The 23,351-nt window shown below is 39.6% G+C and overlaps 1 protein-coding gene and 1 non-coding gene across 6 annotated transcripts in view; one reads left to right on the forward strand and one right to left on the reverse strand.

The window, feature by feature from the left end:
- Nucleotides 1-23,351, reverse strand: part of Ankfy1 (ankyrin repeat and FYVE domain containing 1) — a 119,029-nt gene that overhangs the window by 44,877 nt on the left and 50,801 nt on the right. For all 5 annotated transcript variants that reach the window (XM_029557486.1, XM_008855633.3, XM_029557488.1 and 2 more), the window contains 4 exons: nt 15,374-15,509; nt 10,675-10,798; nt 7,981-8,130; nt 5,712-5,877 (listed from right to left, as the gene is read on the reverse strand). In XM_029557486.1, the coding sequence (XP_029413346.1) occupies nt 5,712-5,877; nt 7,981-8,130; nt 10,675-10,798; nt 15,374-15,509 (576 nt within the window). The remainder of the gene's footprint in view (nt 1-5,711; nt 5,878-7,980; nt 8,131-10,674; nt 10,799-15,373; nt 15,510-23,351) is intronic.
- Nucleotides 21,125-21,226, forward strand: LOC115068041. The gene has a single exon (XR_003847407.1). It is a non-coding gene; the product is annotated as a U6 spliceosomal RNA (small nuclear RNA).

Below are 23,351 nucleotides of genomic sequence, written 5' to 3' on the forward strand. Positions count from 1 at the left end.
GTCTCGCGAAAAAAAAAAATGGCGTAAAAAAAAAACCTTATATAAAGGTTTAACTTTCCCCCTTCAAAAAAATAGTTTTTTTTTTTTTTTTTTTTTTTTTTTCGGTAAAGACAGAGGGTCTCACTGTCTAGACCAGGCTGACCTAGAACTCCAGATTTCCCCTGCCTTAGCCTCCCAAATGCTTGGACTGCAGGTACTAGTTTACTTTGTTTTGAGATAGGGTCTCATACAGCTGGGTTGGCCTTAAAGTCATCATGTAACCAAGGATGACAGCCTTAAACTTCTGATCCTCTTGCTGGGATTACAGGCACATATTACCACACTCTTGACATTCTTGAAAACTTTTTAAAAAAATTTTATTTATTATTTTTATTTTATGTGTATGCGTGTATTGCCAGCATGTAGGTAAGTGCACCCGTGTTGTACAATGCCCAAGGACAGAAGAAGAAGTTGGATACCCTGGAAATGGAGTTACAGACAGTTAGCTGCCATGTAGGTGCTGGGATTCAAACCCCAGTCTTCTGCAAGAACAACCAATGTTCTTATCCGCTGAGCCAGCTCTCCAGCCCCACATTCTTGAAAACGTAAACTCCACAGAGGAATTCCACCTCTCTGTAGATTCTTACTCTCAAAAATGACTGTAGCACAAGCATGACATTTTCATTATTCATTCATCTGTTGATGGACATCCAAGTACTGGCTATTATGAATACGGCAGCTATAAACATGGACACGCAAAAATCCCAGTGGCATGTTGACTTATTAATCTTTCAGGTATATAACCAAGAATGGTATAGCTGGGTCATGTAATAGTTCTATTATCAATGTTTCTAAAGAATCGCCACACTTATTTTCCAAAGTGTGCACTTGATTACATTTGTATCAGTAATGAATAAGAGCTCCTCTTTTGCAAGGTGTGGTGGCATAGGCCTTTAATCCTAGCACTGGGGAGGAAGGGGTAGGAAGATCTCTGAGTTCAAGGCCAGCCTGGTCTACATACTGACTTCTATGTCAGTCAGTGCTACATAGTGAGACTTTGTCTTACAAAAACAAAAACAAAAAGATTAGCACTTGGGAGGCAGAGGCAGGTGGATCTCTGTGAGTTCAAGGCCAGCCTGGTCTACAGAGTGATTTCCAGGAGAGCTGGGGCTACAGGGAGACCCTGTCTCAAAAAGACCAAAAAAAGAAAAAAAGATTTATGTATTTGCATATGTGTACACATGTGTGCATGTATACAGCCAGAAGGTGCCAGATGTCTTTCTCACTCTGCTTATTCCTTTGAGGCAATAGTTCTCCCTAAACCTGGTGCTCACATGTTCTCTAGGCTGGAAGGTAGCAAGCCCCAGGGATCCTCCTGCACCTATCCCCCTCAGAACTGAGGTGAAGGAATGTGCAGCATACCTAGTTTGTTATGTGGGTTTTGGGATCTGAACTCTGGTCTTCACTATTGTACAGCAAACACTTAACCACTGAACTCTCTCTCCAGCCCTGTCATTTGTTTTCTTTCTTTAATAATGTTTTTTTAACATTTGTGTGTGTTGTATGTACACGTATGCCACAGTCTAAGTATGACGGTTGGGGAAGGACTTTCAGGAGCTGATGCTCTTTTTCCACCATGTGGGTTCTGGAGAGCAAACTCGGGTTGTCAGGCTTGGCAGCAAGTGCCTTTTTTTGTTTTGTTTTGTTTTAACCTGCTAAGCTCTCTCTCTGGGCTGTCATTTATTTTCTTGATGATAATCAAACTGACTCAGTGAAACAGAATCTCAAAGCAGTTTTAATTTGCATTTCCTGATGGCTAAGGATGTTGAACACTTTTTCAAATGTTTATTGGCCATCTGTATTTCCTCTTTTGAGAACTGTCTGTTTAGTTCATTAGCCCATCTGTTGATTGGATGCCTTTTAAAAATGCTTCACTAGCCGGGCATGGTGGCACATGCCTCTTTAATCCCAGCACTTGGGGAGCAGAGGTAGGCGGATCTTTGTGAGTTCGAGGCCAGCCTGGTCTACATAGTGAGTTCCAGGACAGCTGGGGCTACAAGGAGACCCTGTCTCAAAAAAAAGACCGAAAAAAAAAAAAAAAAAAACCTTCACTTTGCAGTTTTTGTTATGTCTTGGATATTAATCTCATCTGAGTTAGGCAACAAGGACTTTCTCCTACTGTCTCTTCACTCTATTGATTATTTTCTTTGCTGTGCAGAAGCTTCTTCGTTTCACATAATTCCATTTGTTGTTCTTGGAATATTTCCTGTGCTTATTGGAGTTCTGTTCAGAAAATCCTTCCCAGTGTCAATATTCTGAAGTACCTTATCTACATGCCTCTCTCTAGTTTCATTCTTTGTTATAAAGGCTGCCTTTTCTCCAATGGATACTTTTGAAAGCTTTCTCAAAATTACGTGGCAGTACCTGTGTGGGTTTATTTCTGGTCCTGTACTCTATCAGTTTGGATGTCTGTTTTTGCGTGGTACCAGGCTGTTTTTGTTACTGTGGCTCTGTAGCATAATTTGAGCTCTACAGCATAATTTGTGATGTCCCTAAAATGGCTCTTCCTGCTAAGAACTGCTTTAGCTATTTGGGGCCTTTTGTACTTCCAGAAAAATTTTAGGATTGCTTTTCGTAGTTTTGTGAAGAATGTCATTTGGATTTTGATAGGGATTGTATTAAAATTGTGGCATTTGCAGGAAAATGGATACAATTGGGAACTATAAAGTCAAGAAATCTAGGCCAGACTCAGAAAGACAAATATGTTTCCTTTCACATGCAGAGAGAAAAAGGGGATCATGAAATGAGAGGAAGCAATGGTAAGGGAGGTGGGAAGTATAGAGGGTAATGGAGAACATGATAGGAAAGCAAGTGAGGTGGAGTGCTAATGAGCACAAAGTCTTTGACTTTGTATGCTAACCTAAACAATTAACTACAAATGAATGTTTCAGGCAGTGCATATATTTAACCTGACTTAACTATTACAAAGCATATGTACATGGTGGGTCCTTCTCTTGACTGCTCCCTCTTGGCCACTGAGAGCTTTCCCTTTTGCTCAACAAATCCTCACTTCATAAATATTATGTTACCCATTAAATATGTATAATTTTTAAACTTTTACAGATCAGCTAAAATATATTTAAACTTTATTTTATATATATATATATATATATGTGTGTGTATATATATATATATATTTGTTTTGTTTTGTGTTTTTTGAGACAGAGAGACCCTATCTCAAAAAGACAAAACAAAAAACAAAAAACAAAAAAACCCACCAAGTTTATTCAGGGATGAGGTATGGCTTATCATGCACAGCCTATGTTCAGTCAATCCTCAGTACCAAAGCTAGTTAATTCATTTAGAGTAAAACATTTTAAAAATATATTTTAAAGGCTGGGCCTGGTGGTGCATGCCTTTAATCCCAGCACTTGGGAGACAGAGGCAGGTGAATCTCTGTGAGTTCAAATCCAGCCTGGTCTATTTAGTGAGTTCTAGGCCAGCTGGGGCTGCAGGGAGACCCTGTCTCAAAATGACCAAAACAAACAAACAAACAAAAAAACCCATACATTATGTATGTATTTTTAAATTTAATTTATTATCTTAATTTTATGTGTATGAGTGTATTGCCTGCATGTGTGTAAGTACACCTGTGTCATGCAATGCCTGTAGAGGTGAGAAGAGAGCATCAGATCACATAGAACTAGAGTTGTTAGTCACCATATGGGTGCTGGGACATGAACTGGGTCCTCTGCAAGAGCAGCCAGTGCTCTAACCACTGAGCCATCTCTCCAGCCCCAGATTAAAACATTTTGATCTCAATTCTGTCATTTTTTCCTTCTTTCCACTGACAATGAACTCATAATAGAGCTCTAAAAAAATTTCAAATAACTTTCTGAAAACACCTTTATCACTTTGCCTGCTATGATTTGAATGTGAAATGTGCCCACATACTTGAGCATCTGAATACTTGGTCCCCAGCTGTTAGCATGATTTGGGGAGCTGTGGAACCTTTAAGAGGTGAGGGTAAGCTAATAGCCTTAGGGAACTAGGAGACAGGAGAAGAGACAAAGGAGGAAATAAGAAGGGATGAGAGGGAACGGGAAACAGAAAATTATTAACACACCATGATAGAAGTCTAATCTTTACCTTTTTTTGGTCTTTTTGAGACAGGGTCTCCTAGTAGCTCCAGCTGGCCTGGAACTCACTAAGTAGACCAGGCTGCCCTTGAACTCAGATTCACCTGCCTCTGCTTCCCAAGTGCTGGGATTAAAGGCATGGTGCCACCATGCCGGCTTAGAAGTCTAATCTTTGAAAGAGAAAACCCAGGGGACTGGAGAGTTGGCTCAGTGGTTTTGGGCACTGGCTGCTCCTAGCACCCACATGGCAGCTAACAACTGTCCATTAATTCCAGCTCCAGGAGAGTCTGATGCCCTCTTCTGACCTCTACAGGCACTGCACAACATGGGTGCACTTACATGCAGGCAATACACTCATACACATAAAATAAAAATAAATAAAATAGTGAAGAAAAAAAAAAACAAAGAAAAAACGCAGGTCATGGTGGCATATGTCTTTAATCCCAGCCCTTGGAGCAGAAGCAGGTGGGATCAAGGCCACCCTGGTTCACATTGTGACTTCCAGGTGGGCTGTGACTTAGGGAGACCTTGTTTAAAAACAATAAACAAAAAAACAAGAAAAGAAAGAAAAAACCTGAACCCAAGAATACACTTAAATGTTTACATTTTGGGTATGGTTTTAGGGTCATTTTTGTGGTCTGGAAACTTTCCTTATATCCATGCTAAGTTACAAAAGGCAAAGCTTTCTTTCATAATTCCTGGAGAAAATGATATTAAACAAGTAGACATCTCTTGCTCATAAGTCAAAGGTACTTCTTTTTCATTTTTATTTATGCATATGTGTCTGTGCATGCCATGTGTATAGGGGTACCTGTGGAGGTCAGGATCCCCTGAAGCTGGAGTTGTGATCTGTCTGATGTGGGTACTAGGCCCTGAACTTGGGTCTTCTGTAAGAGCAGCAAGAGCTCTTAATCACTGAGCCATCTCTCCAGTCCCAAAGGTATTTCTTCTGTTTTTAAAAATTGATTTATTTATATTTTATGTGTGTGCTTTATTTGCATATATGTATGTGCATCATGTGCCAAAAGGGAGTGTCAGATGCCCTGGAGCTGGAGTTACAGGCGGTTGTGAGTCACCCGATGTGGTACTAAGAACCACTCTGGTCCCTCTGAAGAGCAGCAGGTGCTCTTAACCACTGAGCCATCTCCCCAATCCCAAATTTATTATTTTTGTGTGTGCACAGCAGGGTGTGGGCAGGTGCACAAGTGCACAAGCATGTGTTCAGAGGACAACTGCAGGAGACAGTTCTCTTCTTCCACTATGTGGGTCCTGGATCAAACTCAGGTTGTCAGACTTGGAAGCAGGTGCCCTTACCTGCTGAGCCATTTCTCAGGCTCTTCAAAGGTACTTCTTAAAGTCCATCTGTCTAGTGTCTCTTCCTCAGACCCTGATGGCACTATGAACAGCCAAATTAACAAGGCACAGGCAACAGTGCTTCAGTCCCTCTGACCAATGATCACAAGTCATGCAAACTGACTGTAAACTACAAAATGCTCTTGGGAATTCCCAGAACTGAGTCAGGGAAGTCGTCAAAAACCATACAGCTAAAAATATACTGCCTACAGAGAAGAATGTAGAATTTCTCTTTCTTACCTCTTTGGATTCCTTTATGTAACAAGCTCCAGCCATTCTTGTCTACCATGTCCACATCAGCTTTATGACTAACCAGTGTGGTGGCAATACTCTCTAGTCGTCGTGAAAGGGCTAGATCTAATGCGAGATCGCCATTATGATCCACTTCATTGAGCTTACCAGGGAGCTGCACAGATAAGTTTGTATATCAACACCCAGCAGTAGGAAACACAACCTACTTTAATATCTCCCAATTGACTCTTAAATATCACCTCTTACACAAGTCTCCTATTTTAATGCCATGATGTTGCTTGCTCCTCCAGTTCAACCTTATTCACAAACTTTTATGAGGCCTCCTCAGTGTGCATGCTTTCAGGTAAGCATGGAAATAACAGTGATTAGAGAACAGATGGAGACAACATGGAAGGTGATTATGGACCTCGGGGTTAGTACAAACAAGGTCAAAATCATAGCACTGGCAGGCACAAGTCAAGATAGAGAACTTCATGGAAAACAGTTAACACTTTCATGAAAGGCTAAGGCTTAACTGATTCTTCCTTAGCAATTAAAGGCCTTCTTACATATTTAATACTCAGGATAAAAAATACTTTCATGTGCATTTCTTTCTTTTTGTCTTTTTATTATTTTTGTTTTTCTATGTATGAGTGTTTTGCCTGTATGTATGTAAGTGTACTATGTGTGCTCAGTGCATGAGGAGGCCAGAAAGAGGTATCAAATCCTCTGGAACTGGAGCTACAGATGGTTGTTAGGTGCCATTTGGGTGCTGGGAACCTAAAATGGGTCCTCTGGAGAGCAGCCAGTGTTGCTGAGCCATCTCTCCAACCCCTGTCTGCATTTCTTTTAAGGTAGCATGGTAGGCAGAATAATAGCCCCCAAGATGTCCATGCCCTAATTACCAGAAAATGAGAGTATGTAAACTTACATGGCAAAAAGTACCTTGCAGATGTGATTAAGGCTAAGGACCTAGTGCTGGGGAGGATCCGGGACTATGCTGCAGGGTCCCATCTGTCTAACAATATGAACTCTTACATGTTAAGGAGAAAAGCAGAAGAATCTAAGTATGTAATGCTAGAATCCAGTGCTGCTTGTGCAGCAGTCTTCCCCCTTTCAGATACCCTAGGCTACTTACTAAACACTGTCTTTGAGGCCTTAGCTAATAGGCTGCCCTGGACCAGGATCTCTCACCTGGGAACTGAGTTTACATCAAAGGAGATTTTGGTGGGCACCTACCACCCATTTTCCTGCCTTTTGCCTGGTAATCAGAGAGCTTGACTGAAGGCTTGTGCTTGCTGTGAAATCTCCATCAGGAAGGTATAAATAGAGGCCTAATGTCTGCCATACAGATGCTGATTCCTGTCTTCAGATTCCTCTCCATGCTATCTGTCTCTGGTGCTGGGACCTGAATTCTTGTTGGAGCCCCTGCCATGCTGTTGCTTTCCTATCTATCCATGGCATTGTAACTACTTTTTAAAAAGTTCTTACTACCTACCACTGGTTGGACCGTAGACCATGTAGACCAGGCTGGCCTTATACTCATAGATATCACACAGGATTAAAGGTGAGTGCCACCACACCCAGTCTAATAACTTCTTTAATAAACTCCATATTCCCCCAGTAACCCTCTCAGTATCCCTCTAGAACTCAACCCCCAGCCCCCATCCAAAACCTTTGTAGGGCAGAGAGAAATGATATTAGAAGTATTTGACCCATTACTGCTAGCTTTAAAGATGGAGGCAATGCTCCTTTGAGGCTAAGAAATGTGAGGACATCTCGAAGCTGAAAATGGTCCTCAGCTGACAAGTGAGAAGATAATAGAGACCTAGGACCACAAGAAACAGAATTGTGCCAACAACCTATTAAGCAGGAAATGGATTCTCCCCATAGCTCCATAAAGGACCACAACCTATCAACAGCTAGATTTTGTTTGGAGATGGCTGGCCTGGACTCCAATCAGCAAAACTGTATTGTTTTAAGCTATTTATTTTGTGGAAATTGGTTATGGTTGCAAAGGAGAACAGATTTGGGGCTGGGAGGTCAGGCACTGCTGCAGCAACTATCTGGAAATGTGAGACTGGCCTTGGACTGGGCAATGGTCTAAGACTGTCGAATTCTAAGAAGCAGGACAGAAAATTCCCAGAGTTCCCTGAACGACTTATTAGTAGAAATATGTACTTTCTTAGAACATGTCAGCAATGGCTCAGAAAGAAAGGAATACCAAGAGCCTTAATGTCTGGGGAGACGGGCAAAAATGGAAAAGCAGCTACAGTACCTGGGAATCCATTTCAATCAGATAGAGGAAGACCACATCTTCTCTCTCTACTTTGATAGCTTTGTGCAATGGGTACTCTGTCTTGGATTTGATCATTTTGTATAACAACTGAGCACTCATGCTACTGAAGTCCTCCTTTCGCAAGTCATCCTAGGGATTAAAAACAGTGAAAAATGAAACAGACATGGAGTAAACCAAGAACTTTTATTAAGCACTTAGCGTGTCAAGGACTTAACATTTCACAACTAATTCAATCTTCCCTTTTTTAAAAAAAACTTTTAAAAAAAATTATTATTTTTGTTTTACATGTATATGTGTACTGCCTGCATGTAGGTAAATGCACCCAAGTCGTGCAATGCCCAAGGAGGTCAGAAGAGGCTGCTGAATCCCCTGGGACTGGAGTTAGGGACAGTTGTTAGCTGCCACATGGGTGCTGGGATTCAAACCCGGGTCTTCTGCAAGAACAACCAGTGTTCTTAACCACTGAGCCATCTCTCCAGTCCCTCAATCTTCTCTTTTTTACAGATGAAGAAAGAAAAGCCGTAAGGGGCTATAGAGCTCACACAAGTTCTGACAGTGAGAAAAGGTGGAGTCAGAATCTGTATCTAAGAGGCACTCTCCAGTGCACTATATCCATTACAGCAATGCTGGGCCTCCATGAGATGGGACAGCTGAACAGCACTACTGACATTCAACAGGGACCAAGCCATGCTGGAGCTGTCCCATGACCTTAGAGTCCCTTCCCTGCTAAGCCTACAAAGAAGGCAAATTCAGAATTAACCAGAACTGCCACTAAAGATTCACTGAGTGACAGCTAGTCTCCACTACTATAGATCTCTTTATTTTGACCCTATTAGCAAGGAAAGGTTGCCACTTCTACATCAGTTCTTTAAGGCTGGATTTTAGTCGAGTATGGTGGCAAAAACCTGTAAATCCTAACATTTAAGAGGCTAAGCAGGAGGTTTGCCAAAAGTTTGAGGCCAGCCTAAACAGAACAGTGAGTTGTAGGTCAATCTGGTCTACAGAATGAAACTCCTGTCTTGAAACAAAGAACAAACATCTCCCCATTCCCCTCAATACACTTTTTTCCCAGGTGGTACTGGGGATTAAATCTAGGGCCTCAGGCAGGCACGGTGGCGCAAGCCTTTAGTCCCAGCACTTGGGAGGCAGAGGCAGGTGGATCTTTGTGAGTTCAAGGCCAGCCTGTTCTACATAGTGAGTTCTAGGACAGCTGGGGCTACAAGGAGACCCTGTCTCAAAAAGACAAAACAAACAAACAAACAAAAAATCTAGGGCCCCGTGTATGCTGAGCAAACACTCTACCACTACCCAGCCCCTTTTAAATTTTATTTTGAAAAAGGATCTTGCTAAGTTCTGCAGGCTGGTCTCGAACTTGCTTTGTAGTTCTAGTAGACCTTGAACTTACCACTCCCCTGCCTTAGCCTCCCAAAGAGAATTATAAGCCTATGCCCCTAAGCCCATATAAGCCAGTTCTTTTGACATCTTTTCTAACGATTCTAAGACTCCACATGTTATATACTAAACAATTTGCAGAGAGGAGTTTATAAAATATAACTGATTTTTATTCAATACGAAAACAAAGCTGGGAGTGGCAGCATTATGTCTCAGCCTTGTGCTGGGCAGGTGGAGACAGGAGGATCTCTGGGGCTCACTGGTCAGCCAGCCTCACCTAAAATGTATGCTCCAGGGGCTGGAGAGATGGCTCAGCAGTTAAGAACACTGGTTGTTCTTGCAGAAGACCCAGGTTCGAATCCCAGCACCCACATGGCAGCTAACAACTGTCCTAACTCCAGTTCCAGGGGATCCAACAATAGCCTCTTCCGTCCTCTGCGGGCATTGCATGACACAGGAGGACTTACCTACACGCAGACAATACACACATGCACATAAAATAAAAAATAATGAGTAAGTCGGGCATGGTGGCGCATGCCTTTAATCCCAGCACTCGAGAGGCAGAGGCAGGCGGATCTCTGTGAGTTCAAGGCCAGCCTGGTCTACACAGTGAGTTCCAGGACAGCTGGGGCTACAAGGAGACCCTGTCTCAAAAAAGACCAAAATAAATAAATAAATAACTAATAATAATAAATAAAATATTTTTATTTTGAGAGCCCTGTCTCAAAACAAGGTAAAAGCGCCTGAATGGCAACACCAGAGACTGTCTCTGGTCTCCATGAGTATACATGTGTACCCCCACGCACCCATACCTGCATACACACATACACACACATACACACGCACACACACAAATATGCATGCAACCTGTAACAAAGAAAAGTAACTTGTTCTTTATGATGAAATATACACAAGAAAAAAAAGGCCTCATTTAAGACTGTCTCCCCAGAAAGCTCTTCTATCAGGCTGCTGAATCCTGGGACCTCCTCCTCCTGTGGCTTGGTCACAGCTTCTACAGGGTGAAGACAAAGGCAGGTGTCCCTTCTTTCCAAGTCTGTTTCTGAAACTAAGTCACCTCTGCCCATTCACTCTAAACCCTCAAAATAGACTTTCAGAACTGAAAATGTCTCACAGATCATCTAATCCAACTGCTTATCTTTTAGTACTATAACAAGAGACAACGAGGTGCCACAGAGGTGACTTGCAGACAGACGCAGGTTTCATGCTGGGATCTGGGCTGTCAGTGTGAAGGCTCTGTCCATATCCATCTCTCTCACTCACCCAATGACTTGCAATAATTTCTGCACAGTAGTTCATCAGTGTGCTGGCATTTAGTTCCTCTGCAGTCTGATAGAAGCGAATACAATTCCTAACATTCACCAGAGACATAACGCCCTTCTCACATCTGTAAGAGATTATTAATGCAAATAGTGAGGCAAATACATTAATAAATAAGTTATGATAGCTATACTGTTATCATCAATAACACTAAGGTATATAAAGCTGAGCAACATGCTTATGAAGAAATTACAGTTGGGCTCCTATATTCATGTGTGGATTATTTAAAAAATATTTTATTTTTTTTATGTGTATGTGTGTACTGCCTGCATGTAGGTTAAGTGCACCCATGTTGTGCAATGCCCAAGGAGAACAGAAGAGGCTGTCAGATCCCCTGGAACTGGAGTTATGGACAGTTGTTGGCTGCCATGTGGGTGCTGGGATTCGAACCTAGGTCTTCTGCAAGAACAGCCAGTGTTCTTAACCAATGAGCCATCTCTCCAGCCCCCTTATGTATGGATTTTTAATCACTGAAATAAATTTTTACTATGACTTTACTATAATTAATCATAACACATTTTATGTATTATAGCTAGCTTTTATTTTTGGAAGTCAGGCTCCTCCTGCCTTAGCCTACCAAGTACTCAGATGACATGCTCAGCAATCCCACATCTTAACAAGTACTAGACACTGTATCACACTGCTCTGTACTGTGCAGAATCAAAGTAACTTGCAAATAAACATTAAGCATAATAGATCAAAAGCCTTAAAAACAATCACAAAAAACCTGCTGATCATATGCACAGGCCATTCTGAAATCAAACATACAACAGACCAACTTCAGTTCTTTGACATTTAATCATATGGGACACACCTGCAGTTTCCAGCAGACAACGCTTATTATTCTATTATGCAAGCACTGTGGCTTTCATATAGTTTTATTTATTTATTTTTTAAATTCTTTTGTCTTTTTGAGACAGGGTCTCCCTATAGCCCCAGCTAGCCTAGAACTCATTATGTAGACCAGGCTGGCCTCGAACTCAGAGATCCGCCTGCCTCTGCCTCCCAAGTGCTGGGACTAAAGGTGTGCACCACCATGCCCAGCTTCATATAGTTTCAAATATGAGGTTCTATGCTTAATAAATACCTCCTTAAATGTCCTCTCAAAAAGTGAATTTGCCAGATGTGGCGGCATATGCCTTTAAATTTCAGCACCCTGAAGGCAGAGGCAGGTGGATCTCTGTGAGATTGAAGTCAGCCTGGTCTACATAGCAAGTTCCAGGCCAGCTGGGGCTACAGGGAGACCCTGTCTCAAGGAAAAAATAAACAAACAAAAACCCGAACAAAACAACTAAATACAACAACAACACAAACAAAGGTGGGGGAAAGAATGGACTGGAGAGATGGCTCAGCATTTACTTGCTCTTCCTGGGTACCTGAGTTCAGTTCCCAGAACCCATGTCAGGTGGCTCACAACCACCTATAACTCCAGCTCCAGGTGATCTGATGCCCTCTTCTGGACTCCACCAGCACCCACGTACATATGCCCAAGACACACATGCATACACATAAATAAAAAATAAATATTTAAAAATAAAATAAACAAAATTCAATAAAGCTGTATTTTATAGGACCACCCAAAATATCGGTAAGATATGAAAACAATTAAGAGTCACATCTAGCATTCATGAGTTCAATCCCCACACACACACAAAAAAAATCAGACTACAGCATGCCAAGAGGAAAATGACTACAACAGGTGTCCCCACAAAACCAAGGAACAAGACTTTGCAGAACCACTATTAAGAAAATTTCAACCAAACCAGGTAAGATAGCCCGCACATAGGCAAACAGGTCCTTGGTGGCACAAAGCAGGCTCCATGTCCTAGCATAGCATATCATAGCAATCATATCATAGCAATGTTTGACATAGTCACTTTGACCTGACCTGAACTATGGAAAGTTCCAAGAGAAAAATCCTTACCTACAGATAAAACTTACAGTGACAGATATTGGTGATCTTGCTATCTAAATGTCCTAACACCAGGTGGCTTACCATGCAGAATGACCTCGAGTAGTTCCGACTCATACCTGTAGAGCACTTTACAATGTATTTGTATAGACAACTGCCGGAGTCTGAAAATTACCTTGTCCTCCTCCTTACTGCCAATACATGGCACCAAAGGACTCAAAATATGTTTCATGAGGACAGATGTTTTGTTAAAACTGACATACACTTTATTTTCACTCATTTGGAAACAGGAGAGTGCTATCTTCCATGTGGATCACCTATAAATAGTAACTAATAGGATTTATACAACAAAAGGATGTGTAATCTTATTTTTAAATGCAAATTCTCAGTTCATAACTTTTCTTTGAAAATGAGCAAGCAGACTGGCTTCCTGCTGAAGAAAAAATATTGTTATTAGTATTGTTTTTTAGCTTTATATCCACAAAGCATATAGAAGCACAAAAACAATAAATCTAATTTTTAAAATATAAACCAGGGAGTTCACAAACTCCTATCTATTTTTCATACCAACTCATATATATTTGAGAAATGAAAGCTACTGATAGACAAACTAAGTGAACAGTGGTTGGGTTGCAGATTACTTTTCTTCATATAATTCTATATTTTCCAAATTGCATACACTAAAACATATATTTTAATCACGAAAAAATATTGTCTTTTAAAATTTTTATTTTTATTTTATGTGTATGAGTGTTTTACATATATGTATGTGCACCTGTGCATCCAAAACCTGTGGAGGTCAAAAGAGGGCATCTGATTCTCTGGAACTGGAGTCATGGACTACTATTAGCTGCCAAATGGGTGCTGGGAACTGAACCTAGGTTCTCTGCAAGAGCAGCCAATGCTCTTAACTACTGATACATCTCTCCTGCCCTATTGTCATTTTTTAATAAACATTTTTAAGAGAATTTTCTGATATTTGAAAAACTTTCTTTTCATCAAATTAATTAAAACATTTCCAAATCACCAAGATCTCCCCATTACAGAAATGAGTACTATCCACTTGACCTTGAAATGCACGCATTTGTCAAAAGCCCTTCCATTATCTATAATGTGTCATTTCTCTACCTGACAGCAGTGGGCGATCCTTGATCCTAAGAGCCAACAACACTTCGTATATTAATTCTGGGTCTCTTCTAGCCTAGCTCATAAGAAAGCCATGACAGATAACTTAATATCCACATCCAACAGAACAAATTTGAGCAGCTGGTCACATTGGTAGTTACAAGGCCTAACTAGTCAATTATCAACAAACATTTTAATTAAAGAATTCATTATGCCAATTACAATTCTCTAATCTATACCAACCCCAGCACATTTTCATTAAAGTAACTTAATTTATAAGCAAGTCAGATATAGTCAAAGAGAAAACTCAGGATATCTGAGGTAAAAAAAAAAAAAAAAAAAGAAGAAGAAAAAAGATATAAACAATCTAATTAAAATCAGGATGAGTTCACTCTTAAGTAGTTCAAAAATTCATCAAAACAAACGAAATAGTTAAATACATGGTCTCAATATTAAAGCTAATTTTGCTAATAACCTAACCCTATAGACCCTTGACTTGTTTTTAAAATTAGATTTAGGGCCAAGTGTGGTAGCACAGGGCTTTAATCCCAGCACTCGGGAGGCAGAGGCAGGTGGCTCCGTGAGTTCAAGGCCAGCCTGGTCTATATAGCAAGTTCCAGGCCAGGTGGGGCAACAGGGAGGCTGTCTCAAAAAAAAAACAAAAAAATTAGATTTAGATATTAAAACATAGTACTCAGGCCCACACCAATTACAGATAGGAGGAACCTGTTTACACATGTATTTGGGGGTTTGAGGCCATCCTAAGGGAAACACCAGCCCCACAGTAAAAACAGCAGCTCAAAGCAGCCAAGTCTCTCTTGGGTGAGGTAAATATAGCAACAGGTAGAATGTCTTGATGACTAAAACCAGTCATTCATTCACCCAGGAGAGAAGCCATTTGTTTTCATGCATCCAAGAGAATAAAAAAAGATCCTAAAGTAATGTTAAAAAACAAACACAAAAACAAAAACACAAAAACTCTCTACATTAATGAAGCTGGCCACCAATGGCCACAGCTCCAAAATGCAAAAGCATTCTGTCTGATACCATTTCATAAACATTTGGTCTCACGAACATTTTGTTTCCTATTGTTCTAAAATGCCAACTTGGGAAAGAGACAGAAAACGCATTAAAAAAAAAAAACATAGCATGCTATCTTCTTGGGACCTAAAAAGCAGTAAGTTAAATGAAGTAAGATCTTACAAATATTGGCTACAAAATTTAATTTAGGCACTAAGGTGCTTCTAAGAAATTGTATGAGCAAAGACGGACTAGACCTGTCGGAAGGCAGAATAAATTGCTGGAGAAAACAGAATGGAAGGAAAAGTCAAGAATTTGGAAGTTGGAGTCCACTTGTTCATATTCAGTTTATCAGTTTATACAATGTAGAATCTCAGGTGACAGTGGAAGAGAACAGCACTGGCAAAAGGTAGCCTGCTAGCAACACAAAAAAGGGAGATGTCAGAGTCTCTCCCCACCATCGCCTTAAAGAACACCTTGCAAAAGTTATTTACATGAGCAGAGGAAGCTGCTCTCCCAGAGCCTGGCATAGTTAAGCTCAGCTACCACCATCTGAGGTGCTTGAACATATCTGCTGTGACTTGCCTCTCCCTAAGGAGCTGGAGCTGAAACCGATTTGCTAATTGCATCAACTCAGTCAGGAACACATCATCTTCTCTGAACTCCAACTCATCCGTGTAGATCCAGCGAAGCATTGTCATTGTCACCTCAGGATTCGCATCTGTTAGAGAAAGTAGATGACACACTTAGACCTCTGGAGGTACCCTAAAACCTGAGTTTAAAAAGGTAAATTAGAGCAGGGCATGGTGGTGCACGCCTTTGATCCCATCCCAGCACTCAGGAGGCAGAGGCAGGCGGATCTCTGTGAGTTCGAGGCCAGCCTAGTCTACATAGCGAGTTCCAGGCCAGCTGCAGCTACAGAGAGACCCTGCCTCAAAAAAGACAAGAAAATAAAAATAAAAATAAAAATGGTGACAAATAGTAGGTGGCATCTGACTCCAGAAAAATGTAACCATTTTATTTGGGGGACATAATAGGATTAACTCCATTGGGGAAAAAATAAAATACATCAACTAACAAACGTAGTGTATTAGTTATAGATCTCAGAGATGAGGCAACATCAAGAAACTGAGAGCCATCTAGAACATACACAATTAGCCAAGAGAGTCTTATGGGTCTAGGACGCCACTCTGCTGAACATGGTGGTACACTCCTTTAATTCCAGCACTGGGGAGACAGAGGCAGGTGAATCTCTATGAGCTCAAGGCCAGCCTAGTCTACATAGCGAGTTCCAGGCCAGCTGCAGCTACAGAGAGACCCTGCCTCAAAAAAGACAAGAAAATAAAAATAAAAATAAAAATGGTGACAAATAGTAGGTGGCATCTGACTCCAGAAAAATGTAACCATTTTATTTGGGGGACATAATAGGATCAACTCCATTGGGGAAAATATTTGAGTCATAAGATTAAAAAGCTAATGGAGCTGGGTGTGGTGGTGCATGCCTTTAATCCCAGCACTTGGAAGGCTGAGGCAGGTGGATCTCTGTGAGTTCTAGGCCAGCTGGGGCAAAAAGGAGACCCTGTCTCAAAAGAGACCAAAAGAGAAAAAAAAAAAAAAAGCTAATGGAATTTCTAATTTAAAAATCTTACAAATAAAAATGGAAAAGATAGCTAATGGAAACATGGACAATGGCTATAAATAAGCTATTCATGAAAATAAAAGTAGCTAATAAGCCTTACCAATAACCAAAAACAAATTTAAACACCACTACTTTTTTCAGTCTCTCAGACTAGCAGTTTGTATAACCTTTTACACAGCAAGTACCTACACAGATCACTATCCTAAGAAAACATTTGGGCACATACTAAGAAATGTGCTATTGTTAAAGAACTAGAACAAAATTTGTTTTTTTAAAACAGGGTCTCATTCTGTAGCTCAGGCTGACCTGGAACTAACAGCAACCTTCCTGCCACAGCCACCCAAGTTGCTGGGATTGCAGGTGTGGGCCACCACACTCTGCTTACAAAAATCTTAAGAGTCCAACAATTACAGCATAATATGCCAGGTGTGGTGGCGCATGCCTTTAGTCCCAACACTCGAGAGGCAGAGGCAGGTGAATCTCTGTGAGTTCAAGGCCAGCCTGGTCTCCATAGTGAATCCAGGTCAGCTAGGGCTACAGGGAAACGCTGTCTCAAAAAAAAAAAAAAAAAAAAAAAAAAAGCATAATATATACACTCTAGAAAAACTGCCCAATTATTACTAAATAGACACACACATGAAAATATATTTATATAGCAGGTTTTTAAAACATCAGAAATACATTTTATATAATATTCTCTTTTTTGCTACATATTCTGATGTGTACTGATGTGTATGTGCATCCGTCTATCCCACCAATGAATCAAGTATCTAGAAGAATATATACTAAAATTTCAACCCAAACATAATTCAAGATTAAGTTTTCTTTTGTAATAGGGTACCTTCTTAACCATAGCTATGCCATGTTAAAGTTTAGGCTGACTCTAGTCTCCGAAATTATCAGGCAGTTGGCCCAGGATATGGGAACACATGAAAGCTAGACCTTGATTGTCTTGGGAACAGGTCAGAGTGTCCTAGAGTGTTCCTGCTAACTGCTGACTTATGGCTTCTGTAGGTTATGCTTGGCTTGCTTCTGCAAAATAGTAATTGTTGCTTAATAGAATAGAAATTATTTAGGGGACTCGCCACCTGTATGCTTGGGAACCTAAACTTTTTACTCCTGGTTATAGGTTCTCTGTACAAAAAGTATCCCACAACATTTAGAGGAACCTAAGATACGATTTCTATACAACAAAACCCCCCTAGAGGGAGCTTTGTGAAGACAATGTAGAATAACAGTAAGATTGATAATGTCTATTTATGAAAGAGGAGGAAGCTAGTTCTGTGCAGGTGGGGGGTTTGGATGGAAAATTGTATTTTCTTATGTATTTCCTTGATAATGTTTACTCAAGTTTAACACTCAATGATTGGCTTCTGTATTCTGCTTGCTTGTCTAGCAACATGATCAATATAAAAAGAGCCAGAGTGCTTAGGCTCAGTGCAGCACTTGGACCCTCTAGGAAAGAGTGTAGTCCGGCTGTGTAGCCCTGCCATAATAAATCTTTCTTTCTTTTTCTAGATTCTTCTGTTTGTCTATTTGGTGCATTTGTGGATCCCGGACTATAACACTTTTAGTTAATCTTTACCTTGATTTACTTAATATTTATATATTACACACACACACACACACACGTGTACACACATACACACACACACACACACACACACACACACACACACACACACACGTTTTTCGAGACAGGGTCTCCCTGTAGCCCTGGCTGGCTTGGAACTCACTATGTAGACCAGACTGGCCTTGAACTCACAGAGATCCACCTACTTCAAGGCTCCTGAGTGCTGGGATTAAAGGTGAGTGCAAACATGCCTGGCTTACTTGTATAGTTCTTTAAGTTAAAGACTATAAAGCAACTTAAAGGAAATGCGTAGGACAAAATCTATTCTATAAAATATCTAAGGGAGGGCTAGGGATGTGGCTCAGTTGGAAAAGTGCTTGCCTAGTACAGACAAAGCCATGGGTTGGTCTCTAGCACCACCTTCCAAGTGCTGGGATTATAGGAACTGCCATCAAGTCTGGCTGATTTTGTCTTTAATAAATTGTAAAATTAAACCAAATAATTGTTTTAAAATAAATTTATTCATGATTTATTACCAGTAAATGTCTGATTTGTATACCTATTTTATATACCTATATACCTGGAGTTACCTAAAGATTTTCTTGGGCAAAAAGGAGTTTCAAGTTGGTTGTGATGATACAAGATTTTAATCCCAATACTTGGGAGGCAGAGGCAGGAGGATCTCTGTAAAACTAAGGCCAGCCTAGTTTATCTAGCAAGTTCCAAGTCTGACCAGTTATAATGTCTGTTTGGGGCATTTGTGGATCCCAGACTATAACAGATCCTGTCTCAAAAAACCAAAGAATAAAAAAATAAAGGAGCTTCAAGTGTAAAAAAAAACTTAGGAAGTTTTATATTAGGAAATCTAAATCTGGGGCTGGAGAGATGGCTCAGCGATTAAGAATACTGGTTGTTCTTGCAGAAGACCGGGTTCAAACCCCAGCACCCACATGGCAAGTAACAACTGTCGGTAACTCCAGTCTCAGGGGATCTGACAGCCTCTTCTGACTGCCTTGGGTATTGCATGACAGGGGTGCACTTACCTATATGCAGGCAATACACACATACACATAAAATAAAAATAATAAATAAAATTAAAAAAAAAAAGAAAATCTAAATCTAAAATAAGTTATCCAAAGCTCCATTTTGAGAGTGGGAGGCTGAGGGGGAGAAGAAGAATCCAGTGCAAAGAAAATCAAAGAACCAAAAGAGGAAAAGGCAGAAATCAATAAAAGAGAAGAGATTAACAGAGAAGATGCCAAAAGCTGATTGTTTAAAAAATACATCTTGGGGCTGGAGAGATGGCTCAGTGGTTAAGAACATTGACAGTTCTTGTAGAAGACCCAGGTTCGAATCCCAGCAGCCACATGGCAGCTAACAACTGTCCATAACTCCAGTCCCAGGGGATCTGACAGCCTCTTCTGTCCTCCGTGGGCACTGCACGACATGGGTGCACTTACCTACATGCAGGCAATACATGTATACACTAAAAATAATAAATAAAAATATTTTAAAATAAAAAATACATCTGAGGCCAGATGGTTCAGTGGATAAAAGACACTTGCCACCAAGCCTAACAACTTGAGTTCAATTCTCAGGACCCACATGGTTGAAGGAGAACCAACTTGATCAAGTTGTCCTCTACCCTCCACATGCATGCAGTGGCATACATATGCCTATATACATACATACACATAAAAATGTAATTTTTTTAACTTAAAATTTTAAAGATGAATCAGGTCCAGCATGGTAGCACACAGCTGTAACCCCAGAACTCAGGAGGTTAAGCCAGGGAAATCTTGAATCTGAGGCCAACCTGGGCCACATAGTAATACCTTGTAGCAAAAACCAAAACCAAACAAACAAAAATATGAATAAAAATGGGGAAACTTCTAATAGGAAAAAAACCATCAATCACAGAATGAAAAAGAAGTTAAAAATTATCCATATTAAGAGAGTAAGTAAAAACTACAAACTTTGTGCCAAACAAATTCAACAACATACCTAAAATGGCTAATTTCTAAAAAATAGAACTTGTTGAAAATGACGCCAATGATAAAAACTGGAATAGCCTTATACTTATTAAAGAAATCTATCTTCAAAAATCTTTCCAAAAAGCAAACTCTTACTTGGTCAGCAGGTCAAGTCACTTGCTACCAAGCCTGATGACCTGAATTTAATCCCCAGAGTTGACCTCTGACCTACACACACAAAAATAAATAAATAAATGTTAAAAAAAAAAAAAAGGAAATCTTCTGACTGATTTCCTGTGGCAAATTCTATCACATTCAAGAAACAATAATATACCTTATATATAAAACACTAAATAATCTTGCAAAACTTTTATTTTTCGGAAAACTGAGAATGAAAGGCCATTATCAACTCATTTATAAGGTTCACCTATATAACTGTAAGCATAAAATTTATAAGGACATTATAAAAAATTATATACTAATATCCCTCAGGATTACTGACATAAAAAATCCTTAGCCAAGTATTAGCAAACAGAATCCAACAATATAATTTTAAAAGGATAACACATGATAACCAGGTTTTAGCCCAGGGATGCAGGTTAGTTTAACATTTGGAAAAAGCAAAGCAATTCATCATATTAACAGCACAAATGAGAGAAAACACATCATCATTTTAACAGATGTAAAAGAAAGTATGTGACCTAATCCATACAACTTGTGCCAGAAAACTTGCAATAGTTGAACTGATCAAGTGCATCTATAAAAATCTGCAACTAAGTTATACATAATGTTGAAGAACCTCATCACTTCTTTTAGGGATCCTGAACAAAGCAAGAACGCTTATCTTTAGAAAAATTACTGTGTCCAAGTTATATGCAAAAATTCTTAAGACTCAATACTCAGAAGCCAGACACCCTAATTTTAAATGAGTAAAAGACATGAACAAAATACTTTAAAAAATATATAGAAAGCCAGACGTGATGGCGCACACCTTTAATCCCAGCACTCGGGAGGCAGAGGCAGGCGGATCTCTGTGAGTTCAAGGCCAGCCTGGTCTACATAGTGAATTCCAGGACAGCTGAGGCTACAGGGAGACCCTGTCTCAAAAAGACCAAAAATAATAATAATAATAAATATATATATAGAAATGAGTGCTTGCTTTAGCAGCACACACACTAAAATTGGAACAGTGTAAAGAATAACATGGCCCCTATGTAAGGATGACACAAATTTGTGAAGGGTGCCACTTCTGTTGTTCAAGTTTAAAAAAAACAGTCTATAAAACACAAATAATGCTCAATGTTACTCAATATTAAGGGAATGCAAAATAAAAACTCAATGTACTCTAAAGCCATAATTGTTAAAATTATAAATGAAAACCCAAACTGAAATTCTTTAATACCTGCTAGCAGGAATTTACAATGGTACACCCATTTTGGAGAAGAGTTTGGTACTGTGATTGTATTAAACACTCACTCCTAGCAATTTAACATGAAAAACAAAAACATGTATATCCATAAAGACCCTATACAACTAAACACCATAATTTTATTTCTAATAGCCAATGAAAGAACAAAACAAAGAATACAAAAGTCCAATGACATGTAAACGAAAACGTAAGACTGTAGTACTTTGATACAATAAAATATTCAAAAATAGTGAGTGAATAATTAAAACACAAAACATAAGAGTTTTTTTGGATGAACTGTAAAATATGCTGAAAGAAGTCAGCAAGGAACCACATACACTACGCTTACATTTCATAAAAGCCCAGGAAACAAACATCTCTAATGCCTAAAAGCAGATCAGTGGGCCTCAGTGTGAATGAGAAAGGAGCTACTTTAGAGACAGACACAAGGAACTGTTTGTGAGACAGTCTCATTTAGCTCAGGCTACCCTCAAACTCACTATGTAGCCCAGGCTGGCCTTGAATTCCTGATCTGCCTTCTGACTGTTGGGATTACAGGTATACACCACTATGTGTGGCATAAGGGATCTTTCAGGGAAATAAAATGTTCTTTATCTTAACTATGACGACAATTTCACAGATGTATCCATGTGTCGAAATGGGTCAAGGGGCACATTTTTAATGTGGACAGTTTATTTTATTTGATTATACCTCAATAAGGTAAGGAGAAAAGGAACCAGAGCGAGAAGCAACACAGATTTGTGGTTAACAGCTTGTCTTCTGAAGTCAAACTGACTTTGGCAAGTTCAGTTTCCTCATCTCTAAAGTGATAACAGGACCTGAAGTGTTATTCTAATGAAAATGTATCAGTACATGTAAACTATTCAGGTTTACTACACAGTAACTGCTACCTAAAAGTTTGCTGCTGTTTTATTAAAAAGACTATTTAGAAATTAAGCACAATGAAAATTTCAGTATCTATGAAAATACTTGAGATGTAGCCAGATTCATGCATGAAAAAGGTCAGGAGTTTTTGTTGTTTTGCTTTGTTTTACGAAACAGAGTATGACTATGTAGACCAGGCTACCCTTGAACTCAGATCTTCCTGCCACAAAATTCTGAGTCGGCTTTATAGGTGTGTGCAACCACACACACACCTAGCTTATAGGCTCAAATTTCTTAGACTATGAAATAGAAAATTAGTCATTCATTTAAAAAATGGAAAAGGAATCCCATGGAAAGATACTGTACAGATTAAAGTAACTATTAGCCAAGAATAAATAAAACAACCCAAATTAGATTTGGAATAAAGAAACACACACAAATTTAGCATAACTAAAGATTTAACAGATCTCTGTGAGATCAAGACACAGGGAGCTCCAGTCCAGCTGGGGTTACAAGGACACCCTATCTCAAAAAACATGAAAGTCTGGCATAGTGGCACATGCCTTTAATTCCAGCACTCTGGAGGCTGAGGCCACCCTGGTCTACATAGTGAGTTCCAGGCCAGTTGGGGCTACAGGGAGACTCTGCCTCAAAAAGACCAAAAGAAAAATTATGAGACATGCAAAGAAACAGTATAGCATAAGTACACACAGTGGAAGAAAAGACAGTATAAAGGCATATAATTATCTTTAAGGTATAAATGCCTATTTAATTTATTGTCTTAACTAATTTGAAAAGAAAGAAATTGTAGAAAGCAGTGTCACACAATTATGCTACTAAGTTTATAAGACCTATAAAGTAACTACATTTTAATATGAGGGCAAAAGAAAGGTACTTGACAGCAAAGTTTGCTGGCGTAAAACAGATGATAAATGGGAACATACCAATAAGAAAGCATTGTCAGAGTGGAAAAACACTAGCAATCTGAACAATGAAGCCGAACAATTGAAAAGAAGTTAAGAGAACAATTCCATTAGTAATATTATCCAAAGTATTTAACAAATGAATTTAACAAAAGTGTACAA

Source organism: Nannospalax galili, unplaced genomic scaffold (genome assembly GCF_000622305.1).
Source record: "Nannospalax galili isolate Female #2095 unplaced genomic scaffold, S.galili_v1.0 scaffold888, whole genome shotgun sequence".
Taxonomy (NCBI): domain Eukaryota; kingdom Metazoa; phylum Chordata; class Mammalia; order Rodentia; family Spalacidae; genus Nannospalax; species Nannospalax galili.